The following is a 16,845-nucleotide window of genomic DNA, read 5'->3' on the forward strand; positions in this document are numbered from 1 at the left end:
AAAGAAAAAAATTTCTTTTCGAGAATAATAGAATTTTAACAATATGTCACAGAAAGGAAATTCAAATTTTTCAGTCTAGTTGCTCATGTGACCCAAGAAAGACTGATTTGGAAACACAACAAAATTGTAAGACTCTAATTAGCTGTTGCTGTAAGTCTCTCATCTCATTCCATATATTAGAAAGGCTTTGTTATTGGTATTTTGAATGAATTTTTAGTTGTTAACCATATATTAGTTTTTTTAGTCATTTTCAGCAAAATTATCACCTTCCATGCTGATCCAATAAAAGCAGTTGATAGAAACATGATCCATTTGGAAATATTAGCACAGGAACAGTCATATCACTGGATGCAGAGAAAATTACTAAGTTCATGCTAAGCTTTAGTTATAATAGAGTGATTCCAACAGGAAAATACTGCTGACATTCTTGTTAAAAAGCATAGAAGGAACTCAGACCACAGGACAGTGAATGTTAGATTACTACACATTTGCATAACATAAGCGAAGCGGAAAGCACATATCAAAGAAGCACAGGAGAAAAGATTCCATTTTGCAATAACATTTTCAAGAGCAGAAGAGCACAAAGGAAATACCTTAAGATCTCGTCTTTCCAGATGCAAAAGTTCAGCCCCTCTGATGTCATGACGGATGAAGATATCTTTGTACTCTCCCAAATTGAGCAGATCCAGCCAAGCAGCAACTTCCTCTGTGCCCCATTTCTGAACTACCAAAGTTAAGAGCAAAACCCCCTTAATTTCTACATGCTCAATGCATTACAAAGCAAGGGCTGGCCAAAGAAGATGCAAAACAGAGTGCAGCGGCAGCGCTAGCAAAAGAAAGGTGAAAGGTGGTTTTTCAACAAAACTGTAGTTCCACTTTTTCCCATGCAGATTACACACTCAACACAAGGATCCGACTATACAAAATGCTGCCGTGCACCCGTGCTTAGCTTTCGTCCAATTTCTTCATTAATGCCACCCAATCTACACAATATGAATACAAAATGTATTTCACATCATTAGGATCAATGGTACAAACTCTATATAAGCTCTGATGATTTCCTTCAGACCCTGTATGAAGATAGCTATAGACTGAGATGATCTACAAAGGCTAATTACGATTTAAAATCTGATAGGGTTATTCAATTTTACACAAACTTTTCTGCTTAAGGTCTTGCTGACTTCAAGTATCGTCTTGATTGATTATACTACTATTGATAATAACAGCAATCAATGTGCTATTAATCACAATTTAATGTTATTTAAAAATTCCATAGCACGGCTCTCTGAGATTAGTTGGATTACATTATTTTTTAGTGTGTCATTTGCTTATCCATTTTATTCAACATTGATTAGCTTAATAAAAGCCTACTTCTTCGCTATATTTGTTTTTTAAATGGTTTTCAATAGCTGCTTTATAAATATCACAAATAAGGCTTTACATCACTTTTTAAGAGTGCACTGAGAAGAATTTATAAAATGATTTGGTTATGAAAGGCAGCTACCATTGTATAAACAGAATTTGAAGGTGGTTTAGTACTAGCATACCTGTACATTTAAACTCTCAGGAAAGGTGAAAAAGGAATGAGAGAAATAGCACAAAAGAAGGGGCTTAATCTTTGCTTGCGAATGCAAGTATCACAGCACATTGTCATTGCCGAGGGTTTGAAACAGTGTCCTTAAAACAGGAGAAAAAAAAATATATATATAACTTTGGCAAATTAAATGAGTAAATGAAAGTTTTTATATTCCATTTATCAAAGTAATCTAAAAATTGTACTTAAAAGAAGAAAACCAAATTATACACTGATGCTTTGAATTGCTGTTGAGAAAGAACCATCTGAAGGGAAATGCTACCATCCACTAAACAAAGTAGAAGCAAATTAGCAACCACTTCATTTTTTGTGTGTGCTTCCTTACTAGAGATTCCCACTGCTAGTCTGATGTGTTTTAGGTATTCTTTTATGGTAAAATTCATAAAGCATGAAATTCCCCATTTTAACCATTTAAAGTGTAGAATTCAATGACAGTATGTTCATCATATTGCACAATGCTCAACCACCATCTAGCTCCAGAATATTTTCATGTCCTCCATGATATCCCTTTAATCAATTCTTTTTTCATAATGTTACACTTCCCCTTCCCATGTGGACCACCTACCAGGCTGTGAACTTGTCTTCTGCTTCTGAAGCTTTTCCTTTTTAAACTTTGGCACTATTCGAAATACTGTGCTTCTGTTGCTTCTTTTGGTGCAATCGATAGGAGGTTCCTGTTCAAATCGAACAAGAAAAGAATTTTTTCAGGATATGAAAAGGAGAAAAACCTACTCTGATAATAGAGCTAATACAGGAGAATAAGTTATAAACACTAAACATTATAGAACGGTGACAACTTCTTCAAAAAACGTTCATGATGTACTACTGAAAATGTCCCAATTCCCAAAAAATGCCTTTGTTCATATAAATACCTTTTCTTACTTGTTCAAGAACAGTACTTTTGAAAGTAGTATTCAAAATTCTTTTCCTCCAAATATCTCTTTTTCAAAGATGAGTTCAAATTCTACAGTGATATGGTCTATATTTCGAGAGAAACAGGCTGAATTTGACATACCTCATCCTCATTTGGGTGTAAGATATAATAAAGCCACGGAATCTCTGTTAGTTTCTGTAATTCCACCTCCACAGAGTGTAGGGCATTGGATACGCGCTCTTCATGTGGTGATTCCAGCTGCTATTTACCAGATTAGAAGACAAAACGAAACAAGACTCACTGGCCACCCTCAAGTAGAATAAATTATTGTACTTTGACAGCGAACAGCCTCACTTCCTATTAAGCTAATATTTTTTAAATTAAGAAATATTAAGAAAATACATTATTTTATATTGACTTCATTTAAAAAAATCAGGATAGATTTAATCCACTCATTACGTCCCAAAGATCATATATGAGTAGCTATTGTAACTTTAATAACTTCATAGAAAAGTATTCTTTTGGTGTGTTTTTTTCTGTGTAAATGCCTTCTTTACTATCCCCCTCCTTCATGCTTCCCAAGCATTTATCTACCCATTCTTCCTGGTTGTGATGTATGTAGTCTCACTATTCTACTTATTTGTGCCAAAAATACTTCTGATTTAAATAGGTCACCAGGCCAGGCGCAGTGGCTCATGTCCATAATCCCGGCACTTTGGGAGGCCGAGGCAGGTGGATCATTTGAGGTCAGGAGTATGAAACCAGTCTGGCCAACATGGTGAAACCCCATCTCTACTAAAAATACAAAAATTAGCCAGGCATGGTGTTGGACACCTATAATCCCAGCTACTTGGGAGGCTAAGGCAGGAGAATCCCTTGAGCTCCGGAAGCAGAGTTTGCAGTAAGTAGAGATAGAGCCACTGCATTCCAGCCTGGGTGACAGAGCCAGAGACTCTGACTCAAAAAAAAAAAAAAAAAAAAAAGGTCATCACACTACATGAACAAATAATACCCTTGAACCAGCAAAAAACTTGTCATATAAGAAGAACTGCAGAAAAATCTTGAAAATTTAAAGAATAAGGAAAAAATCCCCACAACTCTTAAAAAAAATCTGTGATGAAAAACTATAAAAATTGGGGCAAAGCAAAAAGCTCAATGGCTTATCATCTGAAACTGGGTTTGGATGCTTTAAAGAGAATTTAACTGCTCACCTATTATCTGCATTAACTCATTGAAAGCAGTTATTAAAATGCATTTACAAGTTCAATAAATGAATAAAGATGAAATAAACACTCCTACGCACAGAACTGGTAGGCAGTCAGTTGGACTCTACTCCTGGCCTTGTAATGAATGAACTATGTAACCAAGGGAAGGTTAATTGATTTCAAAAGCCTTTGTTTCCTCCTCTGGAAATAGCACAATGTGACTCAAGGTGATGATGGTGATGATGATGATGATGATGATGATTTGAGACAGAGTCTTGCTCTGTTGCCCAGGCTGGAAGTGCAGTGGCGCAATCTCAGCTCATGTTGTAACCCTGACCTCCCAGGTTCTAACAATTCTTGTGCCTCAGCCACCAAAGTAGCTGGGATTACAGGCGCATGCCACCATGCCCAGCTAATTTTTGTATTTTTAGTAGAGATTGGGTTTCACCATGTTGGCCAGGGTGGTCTCAAACTCCTGGCTTCCAATGAGCCACCTGCCTTAGCCTTCCAAAGTACTGGAATTATAGGCGTGAGCCACTGAGCCCAGCCAACTACATTATTATTGAGGTCTCTTCTAGCTAATCAATGCATTTATAAATTACTTTAAAATTATAGAGTTCTTACAAATATGTTCATAAAATTTTAGAACTAAAAGTTCCAAGATAATATTACTGTTATTATGAACATTATTTTTTTTGTTTCCCCTTGTTATTCACAGTATCTACCACTTCTAGTAGTGACTAAAAACACGGAGATTCTTGGCTGGGCGTGGTGGCTTATGCCTGTAATCCCAGCACTTTGGGAGGCTGAGAAGGAGGGTGGATCACTTGAAGGCAGGAGTTCAGGACCAGCCTGGCCAATACAGTGAAACCCTGTCTCTATTGGAAAAAAAAAAATAGCCAGGTGTGGTGGTGCATGCCTGTGGCCCAGCTACTTGGCAGCTGAGGCAGGAGAAACCTGGAACCAGGAAGGCTGAGGCTACAGTGAGTAGAGATCACAACACTGTGCCAGAATGTGTCCCTGTCTCAAAAAAAAAAAAAAAAAGATTCTCTACCCTGTTGTGTGTAAAATTTACTACTTTCCTTTTAGTCTAAAAATATGTCTTATAAAACTGATAAAATGGTTATTACAAATTCATTCTGGCACTAAAAATAAAGAGTAAACCAGTTGCTCTCAAATATAATCAACTCCTTATTGTGATATCACTATTGCCAAAGGTTTTGGTAAAATTCATTGGTACATATTTTAAACCAAAATTCATATTTAACAATGAAAGGAAATTAAAAGTGGAGAAGGAAAGTCATTCCGTATTAACATAATACAAATAATAAATATTAGCAAGGTAGTACTCAGTAGCAACTTTTCATTTAGAGAAAAGTACAGAGTAAGTTATGCTTTTAGATGTAAGAAGTGATCTTCAATGTACTTCCAAAAACATAAAAATACATGTTCTCAATACAAAAATTGGAACCCAACTCACAGGTCACTGGATTTTCTATAGGACTTATTTTAGAAGAGCAGCAGAAGATTCTGGTTAAAAACAGTAGTGCCAAAAATAGCCAAGAAGGGGTTCCATTAGTTTTATCAAACAAGATAACCAATGTTTCTTTGTAAAAGGTTTTCTTCTTGGCCATAGTAGAGCCAGCCACCCCTTGTCCCAAAGAAGTTTTGTTTCAGTTTCCTTTGGAGGTAGATAAGAGCAATGGCCTTCATGCAGCCTTTCAGCTTCACTTCTCAGAGCAAAGCATTCCCCAAAGGTGGCACTTTTCTGGACCACAGGTGAAAACAGAAACCCTAAGCTCAGGCACTTAATAGCAAGGTGTGTGGGACACACCTCCCATTCATTCACCCACTGTGCCAGATACTATGACTCTTAGTATCACTTTTATTTAGGTGTAGATTTGCCCAACCAAGAGAGAAAATTACTGTCTAAAGAAATGTTTTAAGATCATCAACTACCAACTAATCAGAATTGTAAAAAAGAATAAAAAACAGCAAATGAATTAGGCCTTCCACACAGTGATAACAGCATGTGGGAATACGCCACAATCAAACTCTAGGTGGCAGCAAGAGCCAAGATGCTAGAATACTTGAAAATGGTGAGGTATTTATAAAGAAAGACTAACTTTCACTGCTAACCAAACAGGACACACATAGCTTCCAGCATTTATGCATGAGGTCCATGGGCTGTGGTCAGATTCAGACTTGGCCTAAACTTGATTTCCAGGACCAATCTGGATTAAACTAGGCAGAGTTTCTGAAATTTAGTTTTTGAAACACTGTGTCTAGAAAATGTACTCTTTTAAGTAAATCTGGAGGACCATACAAATCATATTAAAAGTTAATTCAGGGAACAAACTCGGTAAGTTCCTCTACTTGTGTGCAATAGTAAGTACCTGAGGAATGTCTACTACACTTTACAAAGTTCATGTCTCTTGAAGCTGACTGGGGCAGAGCAGTCATAAAAACAGGATGGCATATATGAGGGGAAATCTCCACTCCTATTAGCATGAATCATGACTCCCAACTTCAGCCATATATTTTCTTGAAGACAAAAGCCAAGTGAAGAGGTAGCTCTCAGGATGGAAGCCAGAAGGCTGCTTCTGCCTTAGAATCTGCTGGATGCATGTTTCCCAATGAACGTAAGATCCAGACATTTAATTCATCATTCTTGTGTTACCAATCATTTTTTTCCTTACCAAAGGAACCCTGCCAACTAGCAAAGATTCTGTTTCATTATACAGTGCCTTCACATTGATGGCTATTTCGGTGGCGGTATCTCTTGTAAGACTCTAGGAAAGAAGAGTATCAAAGACATGTGATCTGTATTAAAATAGGATTTCATTACCAGTAAATGCTTTACATTTTATTCTTATAACTTAAATTCACAGTATTTAAAAATCTACCAAAGTTCTATAATTGCAAAATTTCATACGTTTGTTAGCATGACTATCTCATTATTATATTACAGAGCCAAAAGAATGTACTGACTACAGTGAATACACTCAGTATCACAACCTCTACGTGATGAATATGTGTATGCTAGCACCAGCATATACATATTCCCAATAAAAAGTTAGGTCAAAGAAAACTTTTACTCTCAGTAGCACTAACCATATTGCTTTTTAGACCATAATCTTGAGAACAATCACTTAATTGTATATTAACTTAAGTAATTTCAATCAAATAATCAAAAAAATAAAATAACACTATCAGTTTTCTCTCTAGTATAGCTTTGCACCATGTATCGTATTTCAAGAGTTATATTCTATCCATTCTAACTTCTACATTAAAATTTTAACAAAAGCATCAATTTCCAATTTAGCAAAACAAAATGAAGTAGGAATAATTTCAGGGCACAACAAAATGCATGCTGATGATATCTAGGCTTGCCCTTTAACAAGGTACAGGACAGAAGGTAAAGTAAAAGAAGGAGTAAGAAAGGATGATAAAAGCTAAAAAAAGAAAGAAGTGAAGGAAGATGGAAGGTAAGAAGTGATTGAAAGTGAAACATAAAAAAATGAGAGGATTTAAGAGGGGGAATGAAAAAATGTCAGGAAAAGGAAAATTAACAAAAAGTTGGCCACAAATTTACCATAAGTTTGTAGAGACGCATACAGATGACATAACTTTCTTTCACAGGGCATGGCATATTTTACAGTATTAAAATATATGTGTAACACCCAAAATAATCTGTGGAATGAGAATTTACCATTAGATCCTCACCTCCGGGCACCTTGGGTTGGCTTTATTCAGGGCATGGGAGCAGGCATTCACAGCATGGGCCAGCTCTTGCTCCAAAAGACAGTGAATTGTGGCTGCGTCACAAATTCTAAAAGCATAAATGAAACAAATGAAAACTTTTTTTGAGTAGTGCTCATTTTTTTTGAAGTCTAGAAGAATTAGGATAAAACAAGTAAAAAACATATGAAGATCAGAATAGAAGAACATTTTTAATGGTTGATCAATTATGAATGGCACAGGTAGATTTACAAATCCAAACCCCACTGCAACAAAAACTATGAAATAAAAAATCTTTATATAAAAAGTTAGGCTTACAATCAAAGAAAGACAGACTGAACGGCTATTTGGAAGAATGAAATATAGTAATGCTTCATTTTGCAGTATCCTTAGAAAGTGAGAGGGATCACAAATATAAAGAATAGAAACTTCTCCTTCATTCATTGAAACTGCAAATGCAACAGATTGGAGAAGAGCATTACCATATTTATTATCGATACACAAAGTGATCATAAGCAGTGTGTAAGTTAATAATCACAGCCTTTAAATGTAGCTATGACTTATTTTCTCCACATTACTGACAATGACATTGAGGCTCAGACAGACATGGTATGTATACAGAGCCAGCAAGTGGTAGAGCCAGGATCTGAATCTATGTCTATCCAACTCCAAAGCCTGTTGCGCCATACTCCACTGGTATCCAAACCTCTAAGAATAGCCCTGAAAAGACCAAATCCTGGAAGGTACTAAAGCCAAAGACAAGAAAGGAGGAAAAGTTCCTCCACTTGCTAGAAAATGATGTAAGGCTTGCAGATGAACAAGAAGGCAGGACTATTCAAATACTGTTTTTGCTTCCGACAGCTTCATGGAGAATGACTTTCAATCTGGAAAGGATAGACCAAGAAAAGGGACAGAAGCCGAATACAGCTGAACCAAGAGTAAAGAAAAATAATTTAATTCTTAAGAATTATACAATGGATATCTAAAGTACAAAGAAACTTGCAAATGTTACCTCAGCACTACTATCAGCAACCTTGAGAAATCATGAAGAATGAGCTATTTTTCAGAAGAACAGAGATGGATAAAGGTTATTCTAATTTTCAAAGAAAGGGAAATAGGTAAATCAACTTCAGATTAACATTTCTAATTGCCTATGGAATCTCGTAAGTATTTTTAATGTAATTTAAATTCTAAAGTCCAACATGGAACCTAACATTTTCCTTCTAATACCTACTGCTCTTCCTGAACCCTATGGCTCCATCAAAGGCACCACAATCATCCAGCCATTCACTACAACATTAAGGTCATCCTGTCTCCTAATTCATGCCCATTTACCAATTTTAAATCCTAAACTGTCTTTAATCTCACTTGTCCTTTCTATCTCCACTGCTTTAGTCTATCTTTTTTTTTATTGCATTTTAGGTTTTGGGGTACATGTGAAGAACATGCAAGATTGTTGCATAGGTACACACATGGCAGTGTGATTTGCTGTCTTCCTTCCCTTCACCTATATCTGGCATTTCTCCCCATGCTATCTCTCCCCAACTCCCCACCCCTTGCTGTCCCTCCCCTATTTCCCCCCAACAGACCCCAGTGTGTGATGCTCCCCTCCCTGTTAGTCTATCATTTTTTTTATCAGGACAATTCCTACAGCATTCTCAGTGTTCACCTTGCCCTAGCTTTGCTGTCCTCCAAAAAACAAACAAACAAGCAAAATTAAAAAACCCTCCACACTACTTCTAGAACAGCCCAATAAAGATCTGGTTCCTCTTCACCTCTTCATCTACATTCCCCACACTCTTGCATATACTATGACAACCTTTCAGTCACTCCAAACTCTGAGATTGCCTGAAAGCAGCATGCACTCATACTCCTCTGGGCCTCTTCCTAGGCTGGTTCCCATGCTTAAATTGCTCCTTTTCTTACTCTTCCCTCCAGACTTGGTTGAAAGGTCACTTCTTGCAGGCAGCCCTCCTTGACTGCCTCTGACTGCCTTTGTGTATCTAGAGAGCCCACTGTGTGTCTCATGTTAACACTTTGGCCACATTTCTCCCTCCTACTAACCTGTGAGCCAATTAAGTAGGGCTGCCACATAATCATCTTGTATCCCAGGCATAAAACAGTGCTTTGCCTACAGAAGAGGCTCAAAAATTGAATATGTTTGCATAGTCAATAAATAAACTCTGAAAATAGACAAGTGAGCCAGATTTCATCAGCAAAATTTAAAAACAGATGGGGAGCTAAACTATGTTGACCAGAAGCAAGCCTAGACAACTTCCTTTTTATGATAAGATTATTTGGTTGGTTCATAGGATGAGAACATGGAAAGCATTATTTGGTTTAAAAAAAAATGTAAATCAGAGGCCACAGAAATTGTCTATAGTATCTAAAAGAGCTGTATTTACCCTAAAACTAGCATCCCTATGGATAAGAGGCAAAGATGTACAATAACGCAGCTATGTGGGTTTAGCTGAGTAAATATTCATTTTCTCTTTCCTTTCTTCTGAGCTGCCCAGTATTTTGCAGGTATACGACTTCATTCTAATTCTGAATATTGGTCCAGCAGTAGGGGGCGTATGTCTTTTATGTCTCTAACATCTCATACATTCTAGTTACATAATAAATATTTAAAAAGGTGAGTGAGGAAGGTAGGGGGAGCAGGTGGCAAATAGTAGGGTGGAGGAAAGATGTGAGTTAGCCCCTGAAACCACTGAGCTTTACTTTCCTTCTTTACTTTTTCAACGTTTTTATAGGTGACCAGATGAAGGTATGGGAAGAATCTAATCGTTACCATGAACAGAGCACTCAATATGCCAGATGTGATATGTGATATATTTTGGCTGTCTCCCCACCCAAATCTCATCTTGAATTGTAGCTCCCATGATCCCGACATGTTGTGGGTGAGACTGGTGGGAGGTAATTGAATCATGGGTGTGAGATTTTTCTGTGTTGTTCTCAAGATAGTAAGTCTCACAAGATCTGATGGTTTTTTAAAGGGCAGTTCCCTTGTACATGCTCTCTTGCCTGCTGCCATGTAAGATGTGTCTTTGCTTCTCCTTTGCCTGCTGCCATGTAAGATGTGTCTTTGCTTCTCCTTTGCCTGCTGCCGTGATTGTGAGGCCTTCCTAGACATGTGTAACTGTGAGTCTATTAAACCTCCTTTTTTTTTTTCCTTTTTTGGAGATGGAGTCTCACTGTGTCATCAAGGCTGCAGTACAGTGGTGTGATCTTGGCTCACTGCAACTTCTACCACTCAAGTTCAAGTGATTTTCCTGCCTCAGCCTTCCCAGGAGCTGGAACTGCGGGTGCCCACCAATACACTCAGCTAATTTTTGTATTTTTAGTAGAGATGGGGTTTCATCATGTTGGCCAGGCTGGTCTCAAACTCCTGACCTCAAGTAATCCACCTGCCTCAGTCTCCCAAAGTGTTGGGATTACAGAAATGAGCCACTGTGCCCAGGCTTAAATCCCTTTTTCTTTATAAATTACCTGGTCTCGGGTAGTTCTTCATAGCCATATGAAAATGGACTAATACAATGTACTTATAGCACCCATTCCTAGAGTTTCATTTAATCCTTACACACCCTGGTGAAACAAGTCTTATTAGCCCCATTTGGTGGATAAGACTCAGGTGAAGAGGAGGTAACACACCTCCCCTCTGAAGTTTTCCCTGGTCAAAGTGATTTTTATTTGTTTAACACTCAGAGGACTTCTTTCTTATCTCCTTTCTGTCTATAGAAATTAATTTATATGTGGTCTCAAAATCTCTCTAATATCTTGTCAGAAACTGGTTTTTGAAGTCTTTTTATTCTTTTTGCTCCTGACTCTCCTGTGGAACAGGATTAATGTTTAGACTTCCCTCTACATTCCATAAACATTTAATTAGTAATTAGAAGACTACATATAAGTGGGTAGTACAGTGTAAAGACTGTATACAAAATGGAGAATAAACAATGATGAAAAGAGTGCTATGAGAAGAAGAATAATTGTATCTCTTTTTGATAACACTACTGAAAGAAGGTATTAAGATTAAAAAAATAAAAATTGGCTGAGACTAGAGTTCCCACAGTCTGAAAAGCCAGCAGAGTCCCCGTACCTAGTAATGAGCTCCTCTGCAGCCTGGGAGCACAGCTGCATCTGTAACACCTCTTCTGTTGCCAAGTCAATGGCATGATGGATGTACAAGTGGGTTCGGAGAACTGGTTTACCAGAATCACACTTCTGCTTATCTTCCCAAGATTTCAGAGTGCTCTCAAAGGCCTATTTAAAATCAATATTGCAATGAACTGTTAGCTTAGAACTCAGAGGTCCATGTAAATGTGTACTTTAATAAACCTATAATTGCTTTTTCTCTCATGACTCCTCAAATAAATCACAATTATAAAAAACACATTTCAAAATTCTCCAATGTACTGCAACACAAAGTAGTGCAGCCAATGATCACGAAAACTTAAAAAAGAGATTTAGGTCAAGGCAGGATGATCACTTGAGGCCTGGAGGTGGAGACCAGCCTGGGCAACATAGTGAGACCTCAACTCTACAAAAAGAATTTTTTTTTTTAATTAGCTGGGCTGAGGTGGGAGGACTGTTTGAGCCCAGGAGTTTAAGGTTGCAGTGAGCTATGATCGCACCACTGCACTCCAACATGTGCAACAGAGCAAGACTTTGTCTCAAAACAAAAACAAACAAACATAAACAAAAAATGATTTCATGCTTCAATCTTTACTACTGTTTCAATTTATTCTTTAATCATTACTATTTTATATGTACTAGATGGGGTGAATATTGGCAGTCTTGTTTGGTAAAGGTTGACCTTAACTAAAAACACATATTCTGCGAAAGGCAAAATAATGGAGACAATAAAAAAAATCAATGATTCCCAGAAGTAAGGGTGAATGAGGAAGGGATAAATAGGGACCCTATTTATCCACAGGGAATTTTTCGGGCAGAGAAATTATTTGGTATGAATCTGCAATGGTGGATACAAGTGATTATATCTTTGTCCATATCCACAGATGTGCAAATCAAAGAGTACTGGAAACTATGGACTTTAGTTAATAATAATCAATCAGTATTGACTCAACAATTGTAACAAATGCACCATACTAATGCAAGATGTTAACAGGGGAATTTACATGTGTAGGGAAGAAGAGGGAGGAAGAAGTATATAGGAACATAATTCATTCTCTTTATTTTTTGCCCAATTTTTTGTAAACCTAAAATGGCTCTGAAAACTAAAGTCTTACTAAAATGAATAAATAAATATTCCAAACCACAATGGCCTAAATGTCAGACTGAAGAGACAATTTAAATGTTTCCTTGTTTTCTATTTTTTTAATAACAATTTCAGATTTAAAAAAAACTTGACTATATTCTACAAGAATATTTTTGTTACATACTCTGTCCCTTGTTAGCATTTGTGCTCTGTTTTTGTGCACAATTTTAATAATCCCTGGAGGCTGAACCCATGCTTCACCATCCACTTGCACTGGGACTCCTTCATCGCCAAATATAGTGATTTTTACTGTACGGCACTGAAATAAAACAAACAAATTATTGTAGAGTACAAATCATCTGGAGAAAATGATAATCTATATTCAGGCTTGAGTATTAGTCTATTCTACAGAATAGAGAATTATGCTTTATCACTTATAATGACATGGTAAAAACTGGTATGACAAAGTCAGAATATTATAGATGAATATCCAGTATAGGAGTCATTTAGAATAGATTCCCCCAACCCTCCTTTGCCCAAGAAGTACAGTCGGGTTTGATGAGAGAAACCAACCTGGGCTATTCGATGATGCTGCAGCTTAATGACCCTTGAAACTGCCATTTGCATGCTATCAAATATTGCTACAACTTCCAGGATCTTGTCATCAAATGATGGTGCAGCAAATATCTGAAAGGAAAAACTACATTACATTTCTACTGAATGTTTAGATGAAGGACACATCAGGCAATGTAAACTGCAACATATATATATTTAACATATTATATATAACATATATAACTATATATAACATATAACATATGTAACAATCTCTGAAGATGACTTAAAATAAACATAGCTTTAAAAAGGGTTTTCAAACACACATGGATCTATTACTCATACCGCTCATAAAGCTACTCTTACTCTTCGGACCAGTTAACTAATATATTTCTAAATAATTCATCTTGGTATAAAACATGTTAAATACATGGTCATGCCTAATTCAAACGTCTTAATAAGATGATACATGGAAGTTTTGGAAATCTTAAAAAAAAATTAGAAAGGTTATACATTTTCATAGAAAGGTGATATAGTTTCATAAGGTTAAAGCAATGAAGATACAAATTATGATCCAGTTCACTTGATATATTCTAAGGAAAATATTTCAAGGTTTTACAAGCAATATACATATGTGCTTTATATTTTAATACAAAACTTTTGAGGGTACTTGAGAGTATGGAAATAGAAACCTCAGAGGATAAAAACCAAGCAGGCTTATTTTGTCTTTACATTAAATCCATTTTTACAAAATTAATTTACTCTAAAATTTTATATGTAGGCTGTACTACCTTATTTTTATTCTCTCTTTTACTATATCATAAATAATATGCATCTGAAACAATTTTCAGTATAAAGTAGCATGCTAATTAAAACTTTCACTGAAAATATCAGGACACAAATTTGCTAACATTGATGATTTCTTATAATTTTTGTTATTATATTACCTGGATTTAAACCCTGTTTCTGCTGTTACTAACTGGAAACTTTGCCTTAGATTCTTCAGTGGTAAAAATTTGATAAGAAATGTAGGTATTAAATAATTAATATGAAGCTCTTAGAACATTGTCTATCTTGTAGGTGTTCAAGGAATGTTGGCTTTATTTATCTTAATCTCACTGATTTCTCCCCTTCAAAATACTTAATAATAACAAGTTGACAAAAAATATTTTTAAACTCAAATACTATTGGAATATATTTATGTCATGAAAATCAAAAATACTTTCCAATTGACCTTATACTTTAATCCCTACTTGTTCATTTAAGATCCTTGAGAAAAATGGATTAGTAGGAATGATTATATCATTATATCATAAACTCACATCAGTGGATATGGCTCATCAAATAAAGACCGTGATAACACTTCTCATTTTTACTGAGATATATATACTTCAATAATTGTGCCCTCTCTTTCATTCTTTTCACAACAATTACATTTGTGAGGTTGTGTTTTCTTCTTTTTAAATATAGAAAAGTATGAAAAAACAAAAACAAAAACAAAATAGCCCTAAACCTGACTGGCCAAATGAACCTTCTTGATATTTCTAAAAATAAAAAAATATACACACAAGTTTAGAAAATTAAAAGTACTGAGGCTGGGTGCAGTGGCTCACGCCTGTAATCCCAGTACTTTGGGAGGCTGAGATGGGTGGATCACCTGAGGTCAGAAGTTCGAGACTACCCTGACCAACATGGTGAAACCTCATCTCTACTAAAATACAAAAACTAGCAAGGTGTGGTGTTGCGTGTCTGTAGTCCCAGGTACTGGGGAGGCTGAGGCAGGAGAATTGCTTGAAATTGGGAGGCAGAAGTTGCAGTGAGATTGTGCCACTGCACTCCAGCCTGAGCAACAGAGAGAGACTCCATCTCAAGAACAACAACAATGAAAAAGAAAATTAAAAGTACTGAAAGGTATTGTGGTAGGCAGAATACCCCTTTTTGCCCCCTGAAATGTCCATGTCCTAATCCCCAAACCTGTGAATCTGTTACCTTACATAGCAAAAGGAACTTTGTAGATGTGATTAAATTAAGGGCTTTGAGGTGGGGATGATCTTGGGTGATCTAGGTGGGCCCAATGTAATCACAGTGGTCATTAAAAGTGGAAGAGGGAGCCGCAGAGATCAGAGAGATGCCATATGAGAAGGATTCAACCTGCCTTTGCTGGCTTTGAAGATGGAGGGGAATGTGGGTAGCCTCCAGACACTCCAAGGGCAGGGAAACAGTCTCCCCTAGAGCCTCCAGCAGGAAACAGCCCAACTGACACCTGCATTTTAGCCCAGTGAGACTGTGCCACTGTATCATCATACAACCATAAGATGACAAATGTGTGTGAGGTGGCTAAATTTGTCTTAACTTGTGATAGCAGCTATAGAAAACACATGCAGATATAAAGTTAAAAAGTAAAATCTTCCATTCTCTATTTCATAAATCTACTTTCCAAAAGCAGATTCTTTAATATTCATCCAGAAAATCGTGACATATATCCCAAGATATGGATAGCTGTATCTTCAACATGAGAAAAGTTAAGAGTACATCCACAAGAGACAGTTCAAATAAAATCTTAAATAAATCTATTCCATGCCTCACTTTCCCAATGGAAAATATTTAACATGAAATTAAATTACAATTCATAAGCATATTTACAAAAGCAAATTATTACAGTGACTTAATTATTTTTGAGGAAACAAACTATTTACTCCCATTACTTACATCATCCTCTTTAGTTCCACCCCAAAAGTTAGTCCCTCCGGCATAGCTGGGGATGTTCAACACGGCTATGCCTTGCAAGCTGGGAAGAGGAATATACTGCCCATCACACTGTAAGGTAAAAAAAAAAAAAAAGTAGGGATTATATAAAAAGAGCAAAATCACTAGTAGGGAAGATAGCAGAACACTAAAGGTGAAAGGCAATGGAGCAGAGTGTGTTGGTAATGTCTGCTCACTACACGTTACCAAGGCCTTTATCTTATTTTTTTAATTAAAAAAATTTGAAGTACAAATAACCACGGCAGAAGTTATTAGAAAAACTGATTTAAAAAAAAAATGTTTTACCTCTTTCCTCCAAAACCAGGCAGTACTTTTCTCAAGTCTTTTTCAGGCCTCTTACAATACTTCACCTGCTTTGTGGTCCTCTATGTACTTACTTTAAGCATCTTTTTTAAAGCAGGCCGTGTAAGAGCAAGTTGGTCCTAACCATCTCACTTAGCCCCTTTCACAGTCCCTGGTACATTGCTGGGGCTCTACAACCACCTGGGGACTGGTGAAACTCAAAGCTGAGTACATCATGTAGTCAGAACCAAAGTCAAGCAAAAATATCTACATCTCAGAAAGCTCCTTGCCGTCCTTACTTTCTCATTAATCACTTAGATGAAAAATAAATTACCATTTAAATGGAAAAAAAGGATATGGCTGATGAAGGGATATGAATAAATTCCTACTGAGTAGAAGCAGAACTGTTACCTTTTAATAAATGTTGTTTCTTAAATTAATTTCAATTAATGCTGTTTAATCTATTAACTCTTAAAGCCTAGTGGGCTGTTAAGGAGACAATCAGTTATGAAACTAATTTTTTTAAATTACTCAACAAAAATGATCATAATTATGTTACATAAATTTTATGATCATACTTATTATTTTAATTAGCATTTAAACCAAACCATTT

At 36.3% G+C, this 16,845-nt stretch overlaps 1 protein-coding gene across 7 annotated transcripts in view; it reads right to left on the reverse strand.

The window, feature by feature from the left end:
• Positions 1 to 16,845, reverse strand: part of DGKH (diacylglycerol kinase eta) — a 192,775-nt gene that overhangs the window by 8,336 nt on the left and 167,594 nt on the right. For 4 of the 7 annotated variants that reach the window (XM_032294783.1, XM_032294786.1, XM_032294787.1 and 1 more), the window contains 9 exons: positions 15,894 to 16,001; positions 13,203 to 13,316; positions 12,814 to 12,948; positions 11,511 to 11,674; positions 7,400 to 7,505; positions 6,373 to 6,465; positions 2,610 to 2,729; positions 2,160 to 2,268; positions 594 to 724 (listed from right to left, as the gene is read on the reverse strand). In XM_032294783.1, the coding sequence (XP_032150674.1) occupies positions 594 to 724; positions 2,160 to 2,268; positions 2,610 to 2,729; positions 6,373 to 6,465; positions 7,400 to 7,505; positions 11,511 to 11,674; positions 12,814 to 12,948; positions 13,203 to 13,316; positions 15,894 to 16,001 (1,080 nt within the window). Of the gene's footprint in view, positions 1 to 593; positions 725 to 2,159; positions 2,269 to 2,609; positions 2,730 to 6,372; positions 6,466 to 7,385; positions 7,506 to 11,510; positions 11,675 to 12,813; positions 12,949 to 13,202; positions 13,317 to 15,893; positions 16,002 to 16,845 lie in introns of those variants that run through there. The other 3 variants (XM_032294785.1, XM_032294789.1, XM_032294788.1) reach the window with 2 other exon arrangements.

This window comes from Sapajus apella, unplaced genomic scaffold, assembly GCF_009761245.1.
Source record: "Sapajus apella isolate SASKATOON/1434 unplaced genomic scaffold, GSC_monkey_1.0 scaffold32, whole genome shotgun sequence".
NCBI classification, from domain to species: domain Eukaryota; kingdom Metazoa; phylum Chordata; class Mammalia; order Primates; family Cebidae; genus Sapajus; species Sapajus apella.